Below are 20,695 nucleotides of genomic sequence, written 5' to 3' on the forward strand. Positions count from 1 at the left end.
ATGTTTTCCTCAATGTCTGCACTTTTGTATGTGCTTTGCCATTAGAAGTCACCATACAAGTTGACCTATTGTGTTTTCATGCTCACATTTCTAAGAATAGTTCCATACTGAGTTATAAAAGTGGTTGGGACATGAAAATACAAGCTGGTCATAAAAAACAGCAGATTCAGAGAAATACTGTAAGAAATAAATCCGTGTACAAACATGATGTCCTTACATGCTGAAGACTGTTGTCATCCGTTTTATCATGTTATGCAATCTGTCTTTAATAGTTCGTATTTTAGTACAAAAGGTTAATTCCTGTCCCCTCGTGTATTGTAATAATTTAGGATTTACGGGGAAAAAACAGATGTTTTTGGATGAACTATAACCCTTTCTATTTAGCGTCCGGCAGCCAGACCCTTGATAGCCTGTTATGTTATATCTGGGTTAGTGAGAGCTAACTTGGCTGCAGCGTTACTGTCGGATGAATGACAGCTCGCTGCACTCACAGCTGGCGCACCGGCAGAGCAAGTCTTTACGCAAAAGGGATCATTGGCTGAGAAACCACGCATGTCACAGAGAAGGAGACGAACCGGTGAACAGCTCGAAACGAACCAGTTAACTGTTTTCAGCCACTCTGCAGCTGCTCACCGTGTCGATCGGCGAGACTGGTAGACTTGTTTTTTTTCCCCTACTGGAGCTGTCCAAGGTGGTGAAACATGAACCAGAGCGCAGGAGCAGCGCAGCACGGGCGGAGATACTCAACTGAAGGAAAGGTAACGGCGCTGGTTGTTGCTGTGCATCTCATCATGTATCCGCATTATGTCGCAGGTTTTCATGCGACTTGGCATGAATTACTTTACCATCGAAACTTTCTGAAGTGCAAAGTGTCTGCGTTTGCATGTGATGCAAAAGTTTTAGTGGGAGAAAAAAAAGTTAGCAGCTTGCCAGCACTACAACTGAACCACGTGGAGGAAGCTGTGAGTCATTTAATTGAAATCTAAAAACACGTGTGTGTGTGTGTGTGTGTGTTATGTGTGTGTGTGTGTGTGTGTGTGTGTGTGTGATCGTTTGTTGTGTCCCTGTAGCGCACGAGCAGCGTGAATGATTTAGCGGGAAGGTAGGACAAATGCTGTTCCCATTTGAGGACGGTCTCTCTCAGTGCATCCACATGATTAAATTATTAATGGACTTTGACTATACCGACAAATATGGCAGGGAAAATATTAACATTTAATATCGATCTTGGCAGATGACCTACGAATGCGTTTATTTCGTCTTTCTTGATGTGAAAACAGATGAAACTCGGTGCTGACATGAGTGGTCCTGTGGACGGCGAAGTCTCACCAAAGTCACGAGACTTAATTTGAGACTTAATTTCATCCGTCTAAGCAGTGCCCCATCAGCCTCAGCTCAACCAGCTATGTTTGCGCACCTAAATGGACAGCATACAACAGCAGTGTTAGTATAAACAAAATAGGAAGATACACTGGTATGCAAGCATGACTGAAAGTGCAGTGTCCCTGTTCAGAATATGCTAAAAATAAAAAAGGAATAAAAAAAATGCAATGTTTGGCAAACATAAAGGTTTTAATCCTCCATTTAAGAGACCTCAAGTTTTCTGGGAATTTCCTCCAGATGTGGTGCACTGAGAGTGGACACGGCTTCTGTGTTTAGGCTTTGTTTAGTTTTGACTATGTGGATGATATGCAGATCTGTCTGAAGGGTCTGAACTGTTCTTAACAGAGCAGCAGATCAGAAATGCGTTTTGGCCTAAAACTATTCATTGCTTTATAAATAAACCAACATATGCTAAAGTCAAATCACTGGCACACAAGAAGCCAGTGCAAAGATGTGACTGAGAACTTTCTAACTCACTTTCTTGATCTTAGTGGAGACTCCATAAGCAGTGTTTTTGAATTAGCGGGAGCCGTCTGTTCAATTACAAGGATTTAAAAAAAACATGATGGTATGACTGGGTAAATAAAAGCTGTTTGACCTGTATTATGGAGTGCATGCATTAAAAACAGCAGGAATCTGAATTAATAGTGTATTCAGTTTGGAGGTAAATGAAAAAAAGTACATTATATTAATCTGTCAGTGTGCATCAGTGAGTGAGGATGAGTGAAGGATGCTAACATGTAACATTGCAATTTAGTATGTAACATTTAGTTTCTTGGCATGTTTATCTAGTGCAACATGTTAGCATGTAGCATGTTTTTCTTTTCTTCTTTTTTGTTAATGTGGTTAGCTTTAGAGCTTTCCTGTCAGGATATGGAACACTGAATAGGTGGAAATAGGTGGAAAGCTGTTTGTGGCAGTGGATGGAAAGTCAGTAGATCAAAGTCATTAGCACTGTCTGTTTGTTCTAAATATAATGGCAATATATCTAATCAATATGGATAATATAACTCTGGAGGTGTTGGACTTACAGACTAATGGACCAGTGGACCGACCAACTGACATTGCTATTTCTAGAGCCACATTAGTAGTGTAAAATGATAGCGTCTCTCAGAGGAACAGAAATTAATTTAAATTACCTTGGTATATGCTACACTTTGTGCTTGTCTCATTACATCCAGCATTCTGTAGCCATTAAAACCAGCTGCAGAAAATGGAAAATGAGGACAATTGTGACATTGCTCCCCATGGGCTTTGAGGGAGAAATAAATGTGCATGCATTGCTTGGGGGTTATCCAGTTGTTCATTTTCCTGCCTCCTCCAGTCTATCCATTAAAGTGATGTAAAAAGTTCAATTTTTCTTTTGAGCCCATCAGTTTTTCTGATGACACGTTCTATACAACAGGAATACTATAAACTCCGTGTTAGACCTGTTATGTTTGTTTATTACTATTACACTGCAAAAGCATCTGTCTGAAGAAGTCATTTTGTTGCAGAATTACCCTGCAAGTATATTTTCTTAAAACAGGAAATTGCTGTGCATGTAGGAAGATAATTTCACTGTCTCATAGGATTTCCCTTTATTGGTTTGAAACATGACAGAGTAAGGCACAATTTTGCACTGGTATTAAAAAGATTACCCTTAATTCTAGAACATTAAATTTTTAGGGAAAAGTTTGAATTTTGTCACTTGTTTGGATTTTTTCAGCTCTGTTTAAAAGATTCTTTAAAAATGAAATAAAATTGTCAAAAGAATGGCATTGAGCAGAAATCCCACACCAGAATTTAATTGTAGATGTTACAGTTACAGAGCCATTACCTTAAACTCCTGCCCCTATACTACAGAGCTAAACTTTCTGTTTAAGATCCTGGAAAGGGCAGCGTCACATTTGGTGCAAATCGTTTAAACAAATGTGTTCAGTTGGTACAGTTTCATTTCATTTAAAGGAATTAAGTTACTCAAACCAGCATGCCTCTCACTAAGATGTACATTTGTCATGGATCAAGAAAAGAGGCCGGTCTAAGAGGAGAGCAAGTCATTTGGTGGATCATCAGTTTACACAGTGACACTCTCCCTGTGGACTAACCAAGGAGTTGAAGCAGGACTCACGGCTAAGACAGAGCTTCTTAAACATTATTTATCCCTGTGTACTGCTTCACTCTTGTAAGCGTAACCACAGTTATTATCACACAGCTCTTACTGAGTAGTAGATTGCCATTATCTTACTTTATTTGGATTCCCCAGCAGGAATGTTGTTATCAAAAGCAATATGTCACCAGGATATAAAAGTGTTCCAGGGCTGGACTGCATCTGCTGTGGAGAACAATACAGATAAAAAAAGGACATGTTGTGTTTTAGAACAGTGGGTGTTTGCTTTGTGCTCACAGTATGATTGGTTAAGATTTGGCTTGGAACTTGTATAATGTTTTGTCACCTCTTTGTCCAATGTCTCTGAACTGTGATGTCTAGGTTAGCAAAATCCACTCTAACTCATTTACACTTAGCCGCTTCATCTTCATCTTGGCTGAATTGGATAGCTAAGTGATATCAAGGAAGCCAAGAATCATTCAAGACAGACTAATATCTAATTCTAATCACCTCCCACTGTGGGTACATACATAGTCTTTACTCTTCTCAACTGTAACTATGTCAGTAAGGGATCTGTGGAAGTAGCTACTACAAGGTATGTTCCCTGTGATAGCAGCAGCTGAAATTAATCATCCTTCTCCCTGTCGCATTAAAGTCCACTGGAAAAAGTGTCTCTGGTGATTTCAACTCAATACAGGGGCCACACTGAGCTGTGTTTACCTGATCCCTAATCAGTTCAACCACTACTTGTTTTAACCAAATATTTTTTGCAGTTACTAAGTGTCTTCAGGTGCATTACCACCACCCTCTGAATTGGAGTAGGACTTACACTTATACATGTGGCCTGAGAAAACCAAGATGGACTGCAATGACATTTGCAGTTTGGTTGATTCTCATGTGGACTTTATGTGAGAAACAGCAGGTTTACAAAGATAGTGCTCTCTGCCTGTGCTTATAGAGGGGTATCAACAGACAAAACAGCCGCTGTTAGAAATTTAAAGTGACTGTTTGTTCAAGATAACATGCCAAAATATGGACATGGCACAATTTTTTATTCCCTTCCTCCTGTGACAGATGAAAATCTGAGCTGATGTGTCTATGTACAAATGACAAGTTCAACCAAAACATATAGTGCCATTACTGTCTCCCCCACTGCCCAAACAAGCTGTTTGGTCTGATGGAGCAGACTGCTGTCCTCAGGGACGGCCTAGTGTGTAATTTGAGGGAAATCCTCTCGGCACATTAGGGCTCACAGGAGAGAGAGAGAAAGAGAGAGCGAGAGAGAGACCCAGGCACCCACTGTGTCGGTGGGGGGTGGGGGTGGGGGTAGGGGGGCGCTCCAACTGTGGGACAGATGGGCGAACAGTCGGGCTCTTGTCGCCTCACTCCCTGCAGTGGGTGTTGCAGGAGAATGTAACTGAACAAGAACCTTTCACCAAAACCAACATATGGAAAGAAATCATTGGTACTGTACGTAGTTCCACAGGAGGCGCTGACACATTCAGTCAGCTGTGGAACCTTTTGCAGCTTTATTGATGTTGCTTTACATGCATGCAGAATCTGCAAATATATCCAACAAAATTTAGGATTTAGGATTGAAAGTATACAAGACTGCATTGTAAAATAATTGCTGGAACAGGCTGACTACCGGATAAGAATATTTAAGGGAATTAAAATCTAAGCAGACTGGGTGCCACTGGCTGTTTGTACTGTGTAAAACTGACATGCTTTCATTGCTGAACCTTGTTAGACAGCAAAGCACTGTAATTTTGCAGCTGCTTTATAGTATTTGACAAGTGGCAGTGTTTCTTCATTTTAAATATATGTATGGTTCTAGGCATATGTCAGAAGGTCCACAACAGGATTTGAATAGCTATTGAATGACTACAGAGATGTAGCTTACTGCTTACAGACATCAGGGTGAATACAGCTGTCAGCTTTTTGTACAGCATTGGCTGTACTCCACATGATGAAGTCATGAGAAAAATCCTTGAAACTGGTTCAACTCTTACTTAACCACTGCCAGCTGTATCTTTGGTTTGTTGTATATAAGCTTCTTAGATTTCACAGGGCTATTGTAATTGTAAATCAAACAACAAAGACAGGATAAGAGCCTGGCTGTTGTCATCAGATGGATCTGAACACTGACTAACTCTCATTTTTGACTTCACCGTTACTCAATTAAGCAGGGGGGCACTCACTATAAAAATACATTTTACATTACATTTACTAATTTCCCATGTTCAGAGTGAAAGTGTTAAAGCAAATTATCCCAGTATTCCTTTTAATATTACCTTGATATTTCAGTGTCAGTGCCCTATGAAATGTATAACCAGTGAAACAGCTGGAGAGCCAATCTGAGCCTGGATCTGAAAGGAGATGATTGTGATTGCAGTTTCCAGCAGTTCACTCTGCTCAGCTCTGTAAGCCATGTGGAGTGCAAAGCTAAGAAGACATCTATTTCTGATAGATTGTGTCATTGTCTGGAGTGCAGATATCAAGTGTTTGTCCAATTGCATGTTGATTGCATATTATCTAGATAATTTCAATGCAGACTGTTGGCTTTACTGTGGTACAGTAAAGCCACATCATATGCCTGATAATCATATTGGCTGCAAGCAAAAGATAGGAATACCTGAGTTATACCTCTTAAAAGTTCATGTGACAACAGCTGAGATGGTTATTTCAATAATACAGGCTCCACAGTTACTGTGCATTGGAGTGACATGTATATCTGCAACGGCCTCTGTATAATACTGTTGTCTACTGCATTACGTGAAATGCAAAGATGCACAGATTCCTGTGAATCCCTTGTATGTGGGTATGCAGTTTGAATCCCACATACATGGATTAAAGGGAAAACCTGAATAAATGAGTGAAGAAACATAATGAATAAAGATGCTTCCACACAGTGCACTGCATGGTACAATTAAACAACTGCTAGTGTCCTCACCACGACTCAAAAGATGCTGATATTTTGGTTGACTTTCACATGTTTGCAGTCGAAATCTGTCCATCTTTAATTGTAGAGATACTTGCTTGTAGCTTCTATTATGCTTAGCATAACGAGTCGACAACCTGTCTCCCCTGCTCCTCCAGCTTGGTGTATGTATGTGTGTGGAGGTGCAACACATAAATTAGGTGAATAACAAAAATAAGATATTTTGTGTTCTTAATTTTCCAATGGTAGGGGAAACACTGCTAAAGTGACATCTGCATTATGTGAAAGACATCAGTAAACAGGGTTGGAATTTGTGGTTGACAACATACATTTGATCACTGCAGTGCTCGTGCATTAGTGTGATATATACTGTGTCAGAAAAAACAGTCCGTTGACAATTACATTGAGAGGGATATTACAGTGGGGTTGCAGTTGCATAAACCCCACATTACAAGGATGAATGCACATTTGAGAGTTCAGTGGTGCAAAAGCCATAGGCACTGGTCTATGGGGATGTGGGGAAAAGTGATACAGTCAGATGAGTTATCCTTCACCATACTTTTGACAAGTGGGTGAGTGCATGTGTGGTGTACACAAGAAAACAGTATAGAGCTGAATGCTTGGTGGATCTGTTATTCTGTGTGGGGCATTTTGCTTGAAAGGTTTGGGCCCACTTTTTGCCTTAGCAGAAAGAGTCACTGCAAATCAGTAAAATGTTTGTTCTGAGTGATGACAATTCTCCCAACCATATGGCATGAGGGGTCAGTGAATGGTTTGATGAGTAGAGAAATTATGTGAGTAATGTGCTATCCCAGTCACCAGATCTAAACCCTTTTGATGGGAGATTTTGGACCGACATATTAGACAGCACTCTCCACCGAGACGCATAAAGCATATGGTGGCACAAAACCTACTAGGATGCTTTATGTTATTTTTTTCTTTATTTTGTCTGTACGTTAATCAGCTATTGCTGAAACATGCCTGCCATACATAATATACAAAATTAAGTTTTATATAATTCATATTATACTTATACATTCTTAAAAAGGGGATACATGCTGTGCTACAGTGGCTTTAGAAATACCACATGAAGACCATGTTTGGGTTGCTTGTGTTCTCTCCAACAAGTGATGCCAGTGGAGGTTGATAAATGAATGTAAATGATCATTGTGATTTCAGTTCTTTTCCGCATAGGTTTTTCTCAAAGGTGATTCAATTACATGTTTTAAAAAAAAAAAAAAAAAACCTTAATGCAACCACCCTTCCGTATCCATCAATATCTTCCTCTGCTCTAACAGTCAGTGAGGCGTGCAACCTAAATGAATGCTTTGCTTCCTCTGGAAATCCTGTGAGCCAACCTCAGCAGTCAGGCAAGCATTCACCAAGGTGCAGCACCTCTTCCTGTCAATCACAGGATGTGCTTATCCTCTGTGTACAATTGAGACACAATTTGGTAAGATTCTCTGATGATGGACAAGTGAGCAGTTTATGTTGAAATGGAGGTAAAAACCATTTCACTTCTGGAAGACAAGAAAAGGTGAAAATCTAAGCAGTCAGACAAGTCACACAACTCATTGTATGTATGTGTAGCAGAGGCAAAGTCATGACCACCCAAACAATTGCAGATATTTATTCTGCTCTAAAAAGAGATCAGCTGTTTTTAAAGTTTATATTGTAGACAGAAAGACCTGTTTATTGTGTTTATGTTTCTACCTTTGCCATAGCATGTCTGCTGAGAGAAAGTTTTAAAATGTTAGTGGAGCAGAGGTCTATCAGGCCTGCTGCACGTGTGCTAGTGTAAAACTTTCGTGGTATTAAGGCTTGAGGGAAAGTCTCAGGCTATAGAATTGAAATGGAAACATTTAACACCTTTCATAGTCACCTATGGCTGCTTGGCATATGGTTTGTTGTTAAGTATGTTGAGCTTTTTTTTTTTTTTTTTCAAACTAATGGTGTAATATGGAGTTTACCCAGCTTTCGAAGCAAAACTGAAATATAGACAGGTGATAAAGGAATGCATGAATGAACGAATGAAGCATATAAAATGCAAGATTTCATTTTTAAACAATATTGCTGAATAGATTTCAGAAACAGGATTATATGATTTTTTGTTGATTATTTGTGTTGATTGAAAAGTTAACAATGTTTTTTTTTTAATTTTCAAAGTCATTTTTTTCACTAAACCAATTTACATATGCAATGCATTTGTAATTTTGCATGTCACCTCCCTCTCTTGCCCTCGTTTCTCTCTACTTAAACCATTATTTTGGAATATCCCAGGGCACAAGCACAAAGGGTAAAAGAGACATGACAGAGGCTTATTTGCTATTTCACAGTTTGACTTTAAAATCCCCATCAGATAGTGGTAAGTGCTGATAACAATTGTTATCAGCAATTAAAATATATTACTGCCAATTGATTCAGACTCATTAGCATGTCATAATTTCATTGCATGATGTTAAATGTTCTTACATAACACAGTTGGGGGTCTTTGAGGTGTTAATTTAGCCATATAATCTGTGTGTAATTGGCCATCACATTTAACATGATACACAAAACAATGAAAACACAGTAATAGGTGCACATATGAAATATAGAATGAAGGCATGTTGTTAGCAGTGTGTTTTTCTCAACACTGCTGCCTCCTCCTGATGATGGTTTTAATGTAAAGCACATGGAAGTGCAAATATGTTTCTGTTTTTCAAGGAACATTTTATCCCTCTTAAATTATGTATTCATTCATGCTTGTTGTTTTCAAACAAAATGGTGTGTTGGAAATGGGGCACTCTCAAATGCATCATGTCAGACTTCAAAACATTATTACCTCTATTTTGATTACTGGACCATAATTTCACAAATACCAAATATCTCTGCCTTTAATTTGAAAATCCAAGGCCAGCAACTCTTTTTTTTTTAATTAGGTAAAGGCATAATCAGACAAGAATATTGGACCAAAAAAACAAAAAAAAAAAAAAAAAAAAAAAAGAAAAAAGAAAAAAAAGGTCTTTATTTATGAGCAAGTAATTGACCTTTCTTATTTATCTGTCAAACCGCTGATAGCAGATGCACACTGTGAAGCACAGGCAGTAATTGAAAGGCTCTTAAAATGAAATTTTCAGGAGTGGTGCATTGTTCGTACAAAAACATTCTTGGGAAACCAGCCAACTTTCCAAACTGGGTCACACCAACAGTTTTCCCAAAACAAATTAATTATTCTCAACTGTCATTAAATTTTGTGCTATGCAGATTCCAACTGCAATTATGATAATTTTTCTTTTAATAACTTTAGAAATGTAAGCTAAATACAACAATATATTTGAACATATCATATAATTCCTGACTATGCTTATGTGAATGAGGCTTCCATTTATTATCTAGTAAATATCCTTTTTTAAATGGTTCTTCTATAAACTTTCTAAAATGTAAATGTTATTTCAAAATTTCAAATTAAAATATATTACATGTAAGGTGTACACGTAAACATGTAAACGCATGATCCAGCCATGAAAACATGTTTGTATACAAATACTAAGCTTCAGATAAGCACAGAATAACTCTATAGAACTCAAGAGCTCATGGCCCAGTACTTGAAAAATGAATAATACAGTGTGCCTGCATACAATAATAAATACTGAATACATTTGCCACACTCTGCACAGCTATTGACAGTGAGAATATCCAGTTTCAGGATGATCACCTCTAAAAATGAAGAGCTCCAGCTGACCTTACATTCTAAACAAAAAAATAATATGTTATAATAATATATCACCTTTCCAACAACAGTACAGAAGAATTGTTCATACAAATAAGCAAACCTTGGATACAGCTTAAAAGTGCCATCCAACATAAAGTTGGGAACCATTTAGAAGCCAACCACCTCAAACAATGGAGAGTATGTTTATTTTATGCCATCACCCACCATTAAATGCCTAAAATAAGAATAAAGAACCCTTTAATACTAGAACTTTACAAAGTGCCTAAAGAACAGGTTCTGATGGGTCTTTACAGAAGACCCATTTGAAGAACCACTACTTTCCTGTGAGTAACTTAAAAGGTAGCACAAAGTACTGAGCTGCTGAGAGTAAAGGGTGTTGAGAGGAAGGAAAAAAATAGAAATACATTAAATGTGATCTTGTCAAAGGGAGAAATGGAGAGCATGCCATGACTGTATCAAAATAGAACAAAGCTCTGTCTGTAAGCAGTAAAATTCATCCAAACATAGAGTGCCGGCTGGTGCGGGGAGGGAGAGTTCCTGAAGCTCTTGCAGGCAGAGAATGGGCCGACTCCAGATTTCTCCCAGGGGACAGGATCAGGACTGTAGGGAACTGAGCTCTAGAGCTCCAGGGCTTCAGAGGCATAGATCTCAATCCTGATGTATAGCCACTTTGTGCTGTCTCTCTGAATGGACAAACTGGATTATTAGTTATGCCAGAAATATCCCCTATTACTGTGAGTAAATTTGGGTCAGGAGAAGTGGTGCCAGCAGCAGAATCATTTGTTAGGAAATGAGCTGTGTGTTTGTTTGTTGTTTTTTGCATGATTCAATAACAGTCTTGTAGAAACAGTGGTAGGCTTTTGTTTCAGTGATGGGTTTTGGCATATCCAGGACTTTTAGACATAACTTGACATGATGTTATATGAGGTCTGCCATCTCAGAACCATTCAAGAGTGTAACCAAAGCAGGTAATGAGTCATCATGAACTCATTATGAGCACCAGATGGTGCCTAAACCACTGGATTGGCATGACAATGGAAATGAAAATTACTTTTCATCTGTGTAATTTTAGCATCAAATCTGAAGAACTGCAGCTTTGAGATTCTTCTTGTTCAATGAACCTTTCGATTTTAACACATTGATGCACGGCAGGCCTCGATACAAGGGTGCAAAATAGAAACAGTGCTGAGATGATTCACCCCAAATGAGGTGCAGAGCCAAAGACAATTAGACTACAACGCCTTCAGCCATCAGCGATGTCCCAAATAACAAACACATCTTATTTATCACACCAAGTGAGTTAGTGTAAAGTTGAGGAAAGCTTTTATTGATAAAAATGACAGGTGACAGGTGATGGAAAAAAAATATCTAAACTGTCTTTGTGAGACATTGGACTATCACTGCCCCTTTGACATAGATTCTCCAGAACTTGATGAATATCATTCTCCCAAAAGATATTGCCTCATTTAATGTGATGATGGCTGGGATGGTGAGCACTCACGTGTAGCTCCAAAATCTCCCATGTTCAACTGGGTTGAGATCTGGTGACTGTGAAGAATTCACATAATTCACATACATTCTAATGCAGTTACCCATGGTGGTGGTGGTGGTGGTGGTGGCGTTGATTTGCACAATATCTGTCATCCCTGCTTCCTAGAAATTTCATTCATATACTATGCAAGTGTCACTGGCTGGATAACATTCAGAGGGAACATTTTTTTTGGAATGAATGAATAAATGACGTGCTGCATTTAGGCGGAGTTGCCAGGGTGTGGTTGCAGTGGATGGTGGGTAAGACTGGAGAAAGATCATGGTTTTGGTTAAAGGTAAATAAACAGATTGTGTCTGAAGTCACTATGAACTCTTTTCTTTTAAACCAGACCATGATCTGTTACTTACCTTAACCAAGTGCTGTGAGTTCCTAAATATAACCATAAAAAGGTTTAAGAATGCTGTGGTCTACAAGTGGATACTGTGCTGCAAGATAAGCTAATCATTGGCTACTTAACCAACTAATGTGGGCTTTTTCAAAAACGGGAGAAAACATTTTGTGTCAATGTTTGTTAAAAAATATGAGTATAAAACCACTGTTAGTTGCTCACAGATAGTCAAGCACAATAGCTTCACACAGCTGCACTGTATCTCTGTCTTCAGGTTATATTTTCTCTTGTTACACTTCTTTTCCACCTGACTAAGCACCATCTTTCTACAACGAACCAGAGGAGACACATATTTGTGTGTGTTGCACACATAAACCCATGTGCACGAAATCTGTTTGTGGATACCTGTCAATTATGATTACCCCTAATAAGATACAGCTGCTTTCTTATCATTCCAGTTATTTAGTGAAGGAGGGATTTGAATAAGTCAGCCACTGGAAAAGAGGTGCCTCTCCACCCCTTGTTAATAGCAATTGTCAGCCCATGAACAGTTTTCCAGAACATGGTTGTTGTTTTCAGCCAATTGAGGGGTGAGGGGGGGGTGGGGGCGTGGATGTATGGATGGCTTCCATAGCAACTCAGAGATAGGAGTGGCTGTTGGAGATTATGGCTGTGAAATGTGCTGAAGAAACAAACAAGCCCAGAAAATAAATGGTAAAAAAGAAGGGGAAAATGACTGGAAGAGAAACCATGAAAAAAATTAGTCTTAGCCTCTCTCCTGGTGGCTTTTTAAATTTTATTTTTAGTGCCTCTCTCGGGGGTGCACATACAAAATGCTTTTACCACTGAAAGGATTCAAACAAACAACAACAACAAGGGAAATAAATGAAAAATAGTAGGAGACAAATTTTAAATCGTACATATCTAAACAGCTCAATATTGTTTATAGGATACGGTACACAGTCTGAATGTTTACAATTTGAAAAACTGATCAGTTTAAATGGTCAAAGCTCATCCTAATCTCTCCAGTATTTAGATTTAATAATCACGATTCTCTATGACTCTGTATGCTTCCATGCAAACGTATATGCAATGTTACGTGCATTAACATTCATTAGATTTACAAGACTGTGTTGTCTTGGATGAGGAATGGGTACTTGAGTACTTTCTATTTTACATATGGCTCACAGATTGCACCTTTAAGCCTGCCTCTGAGCAAATTTTATGAACTTATCTGCACAGAGGTGGAGAGGACAGGAAACCCAAATCCTGATCCCTTCATGGATTTTAAGTATATCCAGGCTAAACTTATGTTTGTCACCAATGTTGTTCACCTTCAGGTTACTGCACTTTCCTGCAGATATGCAGTGTCCTATGTTGTGCTTAAGCTCTGCACACTTTCGTTATCTTCTTAACACGGACACACATAGATACACACCTTCTCATAAACAATATTGATTACATGAAGCCTCCGTTAGCAGCCCCGCACCACTTACCATCCCTGTTTTCAATTTACTATCTACCATTTTGTCCTTCATTGCACCTCCATTTAGACACTCTTAATCCATGCAGCTTCTCTGCATCTATATCTGATTACACTTCGGTTTACAGGCCTGTTGTGCACACCCAATGTCAAAATAAAAACCCACACCCTGTGCATGCTATCTTCTGCTGCGACTGGATGTCCTGTGGAGTGTGATGACGGTGGCGGTCATCCAGCCTGTGATTGAAAGACAAGATCTGAGATGCAGGTGAAGAGAGCACTGGAGAAGAAGCTGTTTAATGTGCTGCAGCACTGCCTCATTATGCTAATCCTCCTAAAGAGAGCCTCCATAGGATGCAGACATGCATGAGTTTGAATTGGCTTTGAAGAACAGAACATGCTCAGGGAATAAATCCACAGGGGGCCCTGTTTCCCTCTCTGTGTAAATGTGTGTGCATGAGAGGAAGTATATAGGCATGCAGTTAGTCTCTCTTTCATCATCTATTTTTTATTTATTTATTTTTTTTAAAGAATGGAGCACTGGAGCCATTTTATACTATAACAAAAAGTGGGACAGTAGATGCTGTAGATGTACTGCATGTATCTACATGAAAATGTAGATAGAAGATCAGTTTTGACTACACAACATGTCTGACATGTCCTTGTAGCTATAAACTGACCATGCCCGCTCTTATCTATGAAGGATGAAACACAAAATCTTTATTTTTCTTTTTTATTTATGTATGTTTTGTTTGTTGGCGTATCTTTTCTTGGTTTGCCTACAAGTCCTCCAACTTGAATGACCATGTAGGTTATTTGTCCCAACCCCCAAAGGACTGTTTCCTGAAATACTGCCCCTCTGATGGCAGGCATTCCAGATCTTTGTTGTCATGGTTACAGTAATAAACAAGTGCTTAAGGTTGAAAGGATGAAGTCTACCACCATCAAATGGACCAAAATAAACAGCAGCATACTCTGCAATGCTGAAAAACACGCTGGAAAATTGTTTGTTTGTATGATGTATTATCTGATCACATCAGACACAAGAATTGTTTATAGCTGTTCCGGATGAGAGAAACAATAATCATTTACACTGGGGGATAGCAGTGTACATTTTCAGATGTTAAATGACAGAAATTGTTTAATAAATATTGAGAGTGTTCCCCTCTTTCTCTTCTCCGGACAACTGTCCAGTCACAGCATGAAGTGGATGTGAATGTGGGATTGTCGTTGCAGAAAGTTACTGAACTTGTTGGATGCAGGGGAGGGGGTTTCCAGAGATTGTCAACTTGATGTGCTCTTGTAAAGCAGATATGTAAATTTATATGCATATCCCATTTTTTGGTTCCTCTGAATTTCTTTAATACTGCACATCAGATGGAGAAATGTGCTGCCGGGTTAAACAAATGCACCTCAAGAAAGCCATTAGATTGACATTTATAAATCATACATAGCTTAATGATGGAGGGACCATTTATACCTGCAGGATCTATCATGTCATTTGTGGAGTGTTACATAAAAGCTGTGCCTCAGGGCATACTGCATATAGTCAGGATGCTCAATAGATCTAGTCCTTGTGTGATGGGATCTATGTTGGAGGACAGATGGATGGTGAGGGTTGCTTGTTAGCTACTGTTTATGCTTGTATTGTACTCAGTGCATTAGCAGGGTTTAAATCATTAACAATGACAAGGAAAATAATTCTCCCTGCGAACCAATATTTTAACATAGACTTTAAAGTGATTTGTAGGTTCAAAGGTAAGGCGAAGTAGAAACATGTGTTGGTCTCTTTCGTACATACAGATTAAATGTAAATGCATTTATTAATAAACAGAGAGATGCTGTCAAATTCAAATTGGCTTTATTGACAAGGCCATAATTAGGTACAGTGTTGCAGGTTAAAGCAGGTTATATAAGGTATACAGTGTAAAGTAATTCTGTAACTTAACAATTGAGAATCATATTTTGCGGGAGCTGAGTTTCATGCATTTTCCCCTGGCTATAACATTTTAAATACCCACATTTAGCATTTATTAGTATTATACAAACATTCAGTAAATAAGTGATTAAAAAAACAATATGATTTTGTTGTAAGCAGATACGACATATTAAGTGCTTATTGATGCACAGTATCATACAACAATTACAACTTCTCCTATGAAGATATATGTTATACTAATAGGCTACAACTGTGTTTTACGTACTTGTTTATAGACCAGCCTCCAGTGGTTAATGTCACAGGAGTTAAGTTAGCTGCAAAGACTTACATCTGCATACAGTTTCATTATAGTGTATTATAAACTATTCATTAAATATTTATTGCTTTTAAATGCTAAATAAGGGGACCTAAGTAAGGTGTTACCAAATTTTGTTTTATTGTGTGTGAATACTGGTGTGTAGGAGTTTTGTAGGTGTGTCTGTACAGCTGTTGCAGTGCTGCTCTGTCTCTGCCTCTTGCCGGCCGAACTGACTTTGTTTTCCCACTGGGCTGCCAGGTTTGTCTGTGTACATCAATCTCAATGGTCAGACTGTAGTCGAGTAAGTCTGTGTTGACCTTGCATCTCACAAAACAATTATTTAGTTAGCTGTTTTGATCATATACCATGAACTTCACCTGCAGATGAAGTTTAGTTGTTATGGGATATCAAAGTTCTATTTTCATTTTCTAGTTATTTAAGGACTTCTCATCCATGTTGGCTACGAACAACAGCATTGACAAAACAGTTTCAACTCAAAGTCTATTTATTATTCCAATTTCTATTCTATTCTATATGCCATTTTACAGTGTGTTATTGTGAAGATAATTAACCTTAACTCTGCACCCACACTACCTTAAACTGATGCAGTGTTGCAATAATTACATTATACTGTTTTTTGATGCAGTCATATACTTTTTCATGATATGCCACCACTGCTGCAATACAGGTTATTTATAAACTATTTATAATCTGTTAATTAAAAACCTCCCTCCTCCCTCCCTCTTTTCTTTCCCTTTGTGCGTCATAGAAGGATTAATTTCAAGCTTGAGGTTTTTATTAGGAAGATTTTATCAAATACAGTAAAATATTGTAAAACATTGTAATATCTATAAAGTAACTTTGAACATTTTTCCAAATTGTGTCCTTATGTGATCCTGTGGCAAAGCCAGTCTGAAACTTTGTCTAACCATATAATGTATAGTGATTCATTATCTCACCCTTCTGATTAAGATATACCTTTTACCTGCACTGCTGACATAATACATTTATAAAATCCCTGCTAAGATAGGTAAACTTCCACCTAATTTATGCTACTCTCATAGCCCTAAGCATGTATTATAAATCACACTGTCAAGGCTACTGCAGCAAAAGACAGAAACTGTTCACTGTGATTTAGATCAGCAGGGAAAATTGCTGTAATGACTTGTTATAACCAGTGGGGGGGAGTCTCACACTGAGCAAAAGATAATGGGAACTCTGTACTGTATGTGAAACTTGTGTGTTTGTGTGAGTGAGTGAGTGACTGAGTGATGGACTGAGTGGGTGTGTAGAAAAATCTTGAAAATGGGGCATCATAAGAAAACATCAGTTGAGAAATATGAAGAGTGCAATAATTATATTAATTTTAACACTATAAATATATATAAAAAATAATCACCTCCAGTGTGTTTTGCAGGGTATATGAAGCCGATTTCATTCTCATAATATGAGTGACATACAGTTTTAGGATTTCTACCACATTGTGGATTGATTAGCTACAATCCATAGCTGCAGATCAACACATCACAGCACAGTCATATCCCTGTGATAAGATATAACATAATGCAACAGGCAAGACTGAATCCATAGTATAACTGAGTTACCACACTTGCAGTTTACCTACTGGCCTACTTTGTCATGTAACAAACTTTATGTTTGTACCTTTTGTTTTAGAGAAGAGAGGAAAGAAGCTAACTGTTGCCTCTAACAACCATCCGTTTTATAGAGGCAGAGATATCGAAACATACGGTAGAGAAGGGAAGGAGATGGACAGTTCCAGACTATAACAGAGATCACTGCACACATGAGGCATGCCGTGATTAGAAAAGGATATCAGCAGCTTGTCAGTTGGAAGAATGAGCTTGTGCACTTGGGCCTCGATTGCCCCTCACTCCATTCGCTCTCTCGTATCTCTGACTGCAAAGCTTAAATTCATTGGCACAGATATCAAAGGCTGCTTTCAGGAGATAGTACTATCTATAAATTCATCCAGTGCCCTACACCACCCTCCAAAGGGGTTTAGAGTTCTCTAGCTCAATCACACTGGCTTCATGCATATCATATTAATGCAAAATCTGATACAAATACAAAACTAAAGGGAAGACTACATATAGAGGCAAGAAGAATAATGACTCAACCATGCTTTTATTTTCCTTCTATTGCTATTGTAGGAGTAGGTACTATGTTCAAGAAGAGTAGACACTCAATGTCTAGTCCATCAATGCCATCTATGGCTATGAAAAGACATCCAAGAACTGTAGGGACATCCCTCTATTAGTGCCTCGCACTTCCTTTTTATGTAAAGGCAAATCCTTAATGCACAGGAACTGGACCTCAATGGAAAAGATCAGATAAACTCTTTAACTATTATTTATGTATGATAAGTTTCAGCCTGCACAGTTAGATAATTCGGATTAATGGTCATAACAAGGATTATAGATTTGCAGTGTACAACCTTGATTAGATCTAAATTTTGCAACATTATTCTTTGGAGTAAGATAAAAATATATGTGGTCTATTATATGTGTTTTAATACTGCATATAGAGTGAGGAAACTCCTTATGCAACAAAGCAACATGCCACAAACAGTGAAGGTTGAATCAAATGACTGCCTGTAATGTGAAAGGATCAATAGTTTCAATCGCCCATGCTCTGCAGCTTTCAGCCACTTTCAGCTCATTGTTTTGGCCCATTGGTCTGTGTGGTTGTTGAGTCCCACCATTTCTCACGGACTTACCCACTCACATGCTCTCACACGCCGATTATACACTACTGCAAAAAAAAAAAAAAAAAAAAAAAAAAAAAAACTGTCAAGGAGCCAAAGTAAACAAGTGGCTGGTGAAAAAAGTTTAACTTTTAACAAGCTAAAGGGAGTCTGATATTTTCCTCAGGAGCTGTTGAACCAAACCATGACTAGAAAACAAGCGAATACTGGACTTACACCACTCAGATGGTGTGAAATACAACAGTTTTGTCCTGGACAGGTAGTGTATGCTGGGGTTGTCAGAGATTTCCTGGCAGTTGCTGCTGGAGCTGGAATCAAGGAAACAAACCAGCAACCAAGGAATAATAGAATAAATGAATAAATAGATAAACCCTGAGCTGAAAGATCCTAAAGCACTCCACAGACCAAAGAGGAACTGCAGAGTGTAGGTTTTTCACTACATGTGACCCTTTTTACATGCGTTGTTGTTGATTAGCCAGCACTGTTTCTGTTTCTAGAGTAGATCAACTTATTAAAAAAACAGAAATGCACAGAGCTTTGAAAAAATATTTATTTCTACTTGGCTTCCTGCAGTATCCATGTGATAACCCAGACATTCCTCTACTCTCAAAGAGTCTTAATATTATCCTGAGGGAGAAATATTGATGTATACTGCCCCTCTGAGAGCATGACATCTTTCATAAAAAAAACTTCACTTCTAGAAAAAAGTTGACTATTTTTCCAGAGGAACACCATGGGATGTCTTGCTGCTTTGCATCTGTCTATCCTTTCATGGACTGGTGTGTTTCTGAGCACATCTCTGACACTAGGAGGCTTGTCCATGCTCCATTTATTTATCTATTTACTGCACTCCTCAGACAAGTTTGGCCATCCATGTCTATAGTGTAGCGCCTATCATCAAGCCAGGGTGATGACACTGAGAGTGTGTATTACACTCCTCCAGCACTGCAATAGTGTATTTCAAATGTTAATTGTTGAGCAAGTTGTGCAATTATGAATCCCAGCTGACATTTGGTGAGAGGCGGGGTACACCCTGGACAGATCAGCAGTCTATTTAGCTCAATTTTACAGCGATGTAAAATCCCTAACTAAACAGTCATTGTCCATATGCTGCAGCAGTGCTTTAGGCTGTAAGAAAAACTGTAAGAAGCATACTAATGTTTTTTAGCCCTTCCAAAACCAAAGTAAAGAAAAGGTGTAAGATATGGATTAAACTAGTTTACTACTTAGAGGAGTAAGTAATGAGCATATCAATAGCTAACTACATATTTTATGAGGTTACAGAGTACATTTAAAAAAGCCACACTTACAGTAGCACCTCTGCTGTGTTGTATTATCCTCAATGTGTGGATATTGGTCCTGGAAGCTTACTGTAGTGAGTTGGCAGTGGTAATGTGAGGATAGAAATTTGTTGTGACTTTTTCAACCACATACATAACCTCACTTGAGCAGGGTTAAATATGTACTTGATAAAAATCCAGTCAAAGGTCAAAATAAAACACCCAGAGTTTTCCTTCTAATCCTTTCAATCTCATTATGCAATCTACATCTCACCACAGCCTCATTACATTGGTCAGCTCTTTTATTTCTCCCTCCTAAAACCAAGAGAGATGGACTCTACCTAACAAACTGTAATTAAAAGCTTCTTCACGTGGACCACTGAGGCTAGCCATCCTCTTTGATCTTAAGCTCGTGATGGAAACCAGTGCAGCATACAGCACCTCAAAGGAGAAACACATCGGCCAGTTGTTTTAATCTGTCTTTTGGGTGATTATTTGCCCGGTCCTTTTGCTGGTATATTATTCAGACCTCGTCTGGATGATCCTCAACACATTTATTTCCAGCTTGCATATGAGGTCAGTCATCTGCTGCCCATAATTGAATTCCTGGTCGGAAAAAGCATATTTACTGGGGCTGCTACTCCATCTGGTGCACTGTCTCTAACCTTATCAAAATCAAATGGGCAAAGAAATGCTCCATGAAATATCAAAGGCACCACCAGAGCTTTGTCTCATATCTATGGAAATTTATGTTTTCTGCAGTCAAGGTTTCTGCCTGGCAGACACTTCCTCCTCTGTCTTATTCACCTGAAAGCCACAGTGTCACTGAGACAGGACCCTTTGTGCTCTATTAAAACTACATATGACATACAATTTTGCTTTTTCAAAAAAGTAAGGAAAAGTAGCCTTTGTAATGAAACCCAAACATTTTTGTTGGTCAGAATATATGTTTATTTCACAGA

General features: G+C 38.5%; 1 protein-coding gene across 1 annotated transcript in view; it reads left to right on the forward strand.

Annotated features, from left to right (window-relative positions):
• Window positions 1–581: 581 nt before the first annotated feature.
• Window positions 582–20,695, forward strand: part of LOC108884619 (inactive dipeptidyl peptidase 10-like) — a 97,820-nt gene continuing 77,706 nt past the window's right edge. The window contains 1 exon segment of the mRNA XM_018678619.2: window positions 582–758. Coding sequence (XP_018534135.1) covers window positions 702–758 — 57 coding nt within the window. The 5' untranslated portion in view covers window positions 582–701.

The sequence above is a fragment of the Lates calcarifer genome, linkage group LG1 (assembly GCF_001640805.2).
Source record: "Lates calcarifer isolate ASB-BC8 linkage group LG1, TLL_Latcal_v3, whole genome shotgun sequence".
NCBI lineage: Eukaryota > Metazoa > Chordata > Actinopteri > Centropomidae > Lates > Lates calcarifer.